This window comes from Gavialis gangeticus, unplaced genomic scaffold (genome assembly GCF_001723915.1).
Source record: "Gavialis gangeticus isolate Ggan-Ray unplaced genomic scaffold, GavGan_comp1, whole genome shotgun sequence".
Taxonomy (NCBI): domain Eukaryota; kingdom Metazoa; phylum Chordata; order Crocodylia; family Gavialidae; genus Gavialis; species Gavialis gangeticus.
The window spans coordinates 113926712-113929097 of NW_017729031.1; the positions used below are offsets into that span (position 1 = coordinate 113926712).

At 51.0% G+C, this 2386-nt stretch overlaps 2 protein-coding genes across 2 annotated transcripts in view; one reads left to right on the top strand and one right to left on the bottom strand.

Annotated features, from left to right (window-relative positions):
- The window catches only part of LIMD2 (LIM domain containing 2), a 36826-nt gene extending 34606 nt beyond the window's left edge, over positions 1-2220 (bottom strand). The window contains exon 1 of the mRNA XM_019523608.1: positions 1911-2220. Within this exon, the coding sequence (XP_019379153.1) occupies positions 1911-1979 (69 nt within the window). The 5' untranslated portion in view covers positions 1980-2220. The remainder of the gene's footprint in view (positions 1-1910) is intronic.
- The window catches only part of RNF113A (ring finger protein 113A), a 17764-nt gene that overhangs the window by 5462 nt on the left and 9916 nt on the right, over positions 1-2386 (top strand). The window lies entirely within an intron of this gene.

Genomic DNA, 2386 nt, shown 5'->3' on the forward strand with positions numbered 1-2386 from the left:
AACAAGTGTGAGAAGAGAGCTCAAGAAGGCCCTGGGAGAGAAGTTGAAGATTACAACAGAACTACAAAACATGATGCAAAGAACCCTAGAAATCAGATAAGATTCTTGGTAGCCCCTGGTGCAAGGCTGGTGCAAAATTACCAGAAACTTAAAAAGATACCATTCTGAGCCTCTTGCTGGTGGACAACTCATTTTTTTTTAATTGAACAGCTGCAAAACATACCAAATAATTAGCAATAACACGTTACAAACTGTGGTTTGCTCACTATGGGATTTCCCATAAGAGATAAGAAAGGGGCCTAGAATTTCCAAGGGATCATTTCAGGGATTCTCTGGGATGTACTGGTTCAAGTACATTATGTCAAGGTCTGAGCTTAAAGCCTAATAGATCAGCAGGAAAGTCAGTAAAAACAGCAAAGGACTTGAGATGACATCCTGGCTTCATCCTGGATCCTTCATTGTTTTAATGGGGCTGGGATTTCCTTTTTGACTTAAAAATAAAAAGCAGTGGATAGAGAGTGGGTCAGTCCTTAACACTGTTTTAATATCACAACACGCCTCAAAATGCTTTTTGGGGCATAAATTCAGAAACTCATGGGCAGAACATCAAAATAAAATATCAGCATCTAAGTGCTCTAAGTCAAAGGCAGTTAACCTGAAGGAGTTAAAATCAACATGTGCCTCAGCATGTAGAACAGAAAAAAGAATGCCTAGCAGCTGAGGTCATGGGAAGTTGGACTGAAATGTTGGCTTTCATAGAGAAGATATCCTGTAACCTGCAGAGGTACAACTGGACCATCACCCAGATGATAAGTCATAATAACCACAGTTAGGGACAATCCTACAGGAGAAACAGAAACCAGCTACAAAATTAGGAGGCTGGCTCTATCCATGGTGCTTATCTGGCCCTATAACCCTTCCATTTGAGCACATCACTAACACACTTATGCATGCAATCCCCTGGGAGACAAGGCAGTAATAATATCCCCATTTCTCAAAATGGAGACTGAGGCACAGAGAGGCTAAGTGACTTGCCCAAGGTCACACTGGGAGCCTGTGGCAGTGGAGGGAATTAAATCTAGAGCTCCAAAGTGCCAGGGCTGTGTCCTTGCCCCTTGGCCACCCTTCCTATCCCTGCCCTCTGTTCCATGAAGACATCCAGGATGTGTGTGACACTGGGTGTTGAGAAAGGAGACACCTCATCCACCCTCTCACTGGCCATGCAAAAGATGAGAAGCAGCAACACACCTTCCCCAGGGTGTGACATCCCCCTCTTCCCTTCCCCCCCCCCGGTGCCATCATGTAGGGGGGAGACCTTTGTAGAAGGAACCCGATGAAAAAAATGCAGTGGGTCTGTTCAGAGACCCCCTGCTGCTAGTGGCAGCAGATGCTGATGGTCATCCAGCAGGAGCCAGATCAAGGAGTCCAGGAGCAGCATCCTCCAGCCAGGGTCTCTGCTGCCCTTCACTGTGGGTCAGCATTTCCACCTGTGCAAGACAGGGTGCAAACTGCTTTGCACTCCTTTGACGCTGGTGGAAATGACAGCACAAGGTGCAGGCAAATCAGTCTCTTCTCCCAGACAGGGGATGCAGGGCAGGCCCAGCACTATGTCCCATGCCCCTGGGCAATTCAGGGCATGGGACCCACCCTCCTAGCCTCAGCATGACTCATTCCTCCATAGCAGTCCTCACAGCATCCAGTTACACTGCAGACAGACACTCAGCTCCGCTACTTGTTGCTATGATGATGAGCAAGGGGCTGACTAGTAAGGCTGGAACAGCAGAGCCTGGAGGAGCTTGGGGGAATGGAGGGGCAGGGGGATACACCCTGCTTCCCCTGACACACGCACCTGCCTACCTTCACTGCCTCCTCCAGCCGCACAAAAAACACGGAGCTGAGGGCCACCTGACAAGCATGCAACTACGGGGAGATCTCCCTGCTGCTAAGAGTCCCCGAGTCTCCAACGCTATGATGTCCATTTCCCGGCTGCTCCTGGCACCTTATGTGGCCTCGACACTTCTCTCCACGTTGGAGTTTTCCAGCACTAAAATGAGAGGGTTAACGAACATTTCGGAGCTGCAGCTGAAAGAGTGACTGAAGCGGAGAGGTGCTTGGGCAGCTGAGAGCTGTGTGCTAAGACACCAAGTCCTCTGCAGTCAGTGGGGTTGATGGAAACAGGATTTTCCAAAAGTGATTTAGCAAAAGAAAACCCTGCGGGGCTGCAGCGAGCAGCCCCAACTCTGGCCGCGTTTGAACGCCTGTCTCCCCGCAGCCGCCCAGCGGGGCCTGCCCCCGGGCCCAGGCCGCATCCTGTGGGCAGGCGCCGGCTCCCCCTGCTCTCGCTAGGGGGCGCCCACGCCCAGCCCCGCCCCACCCCGGGCTGCCC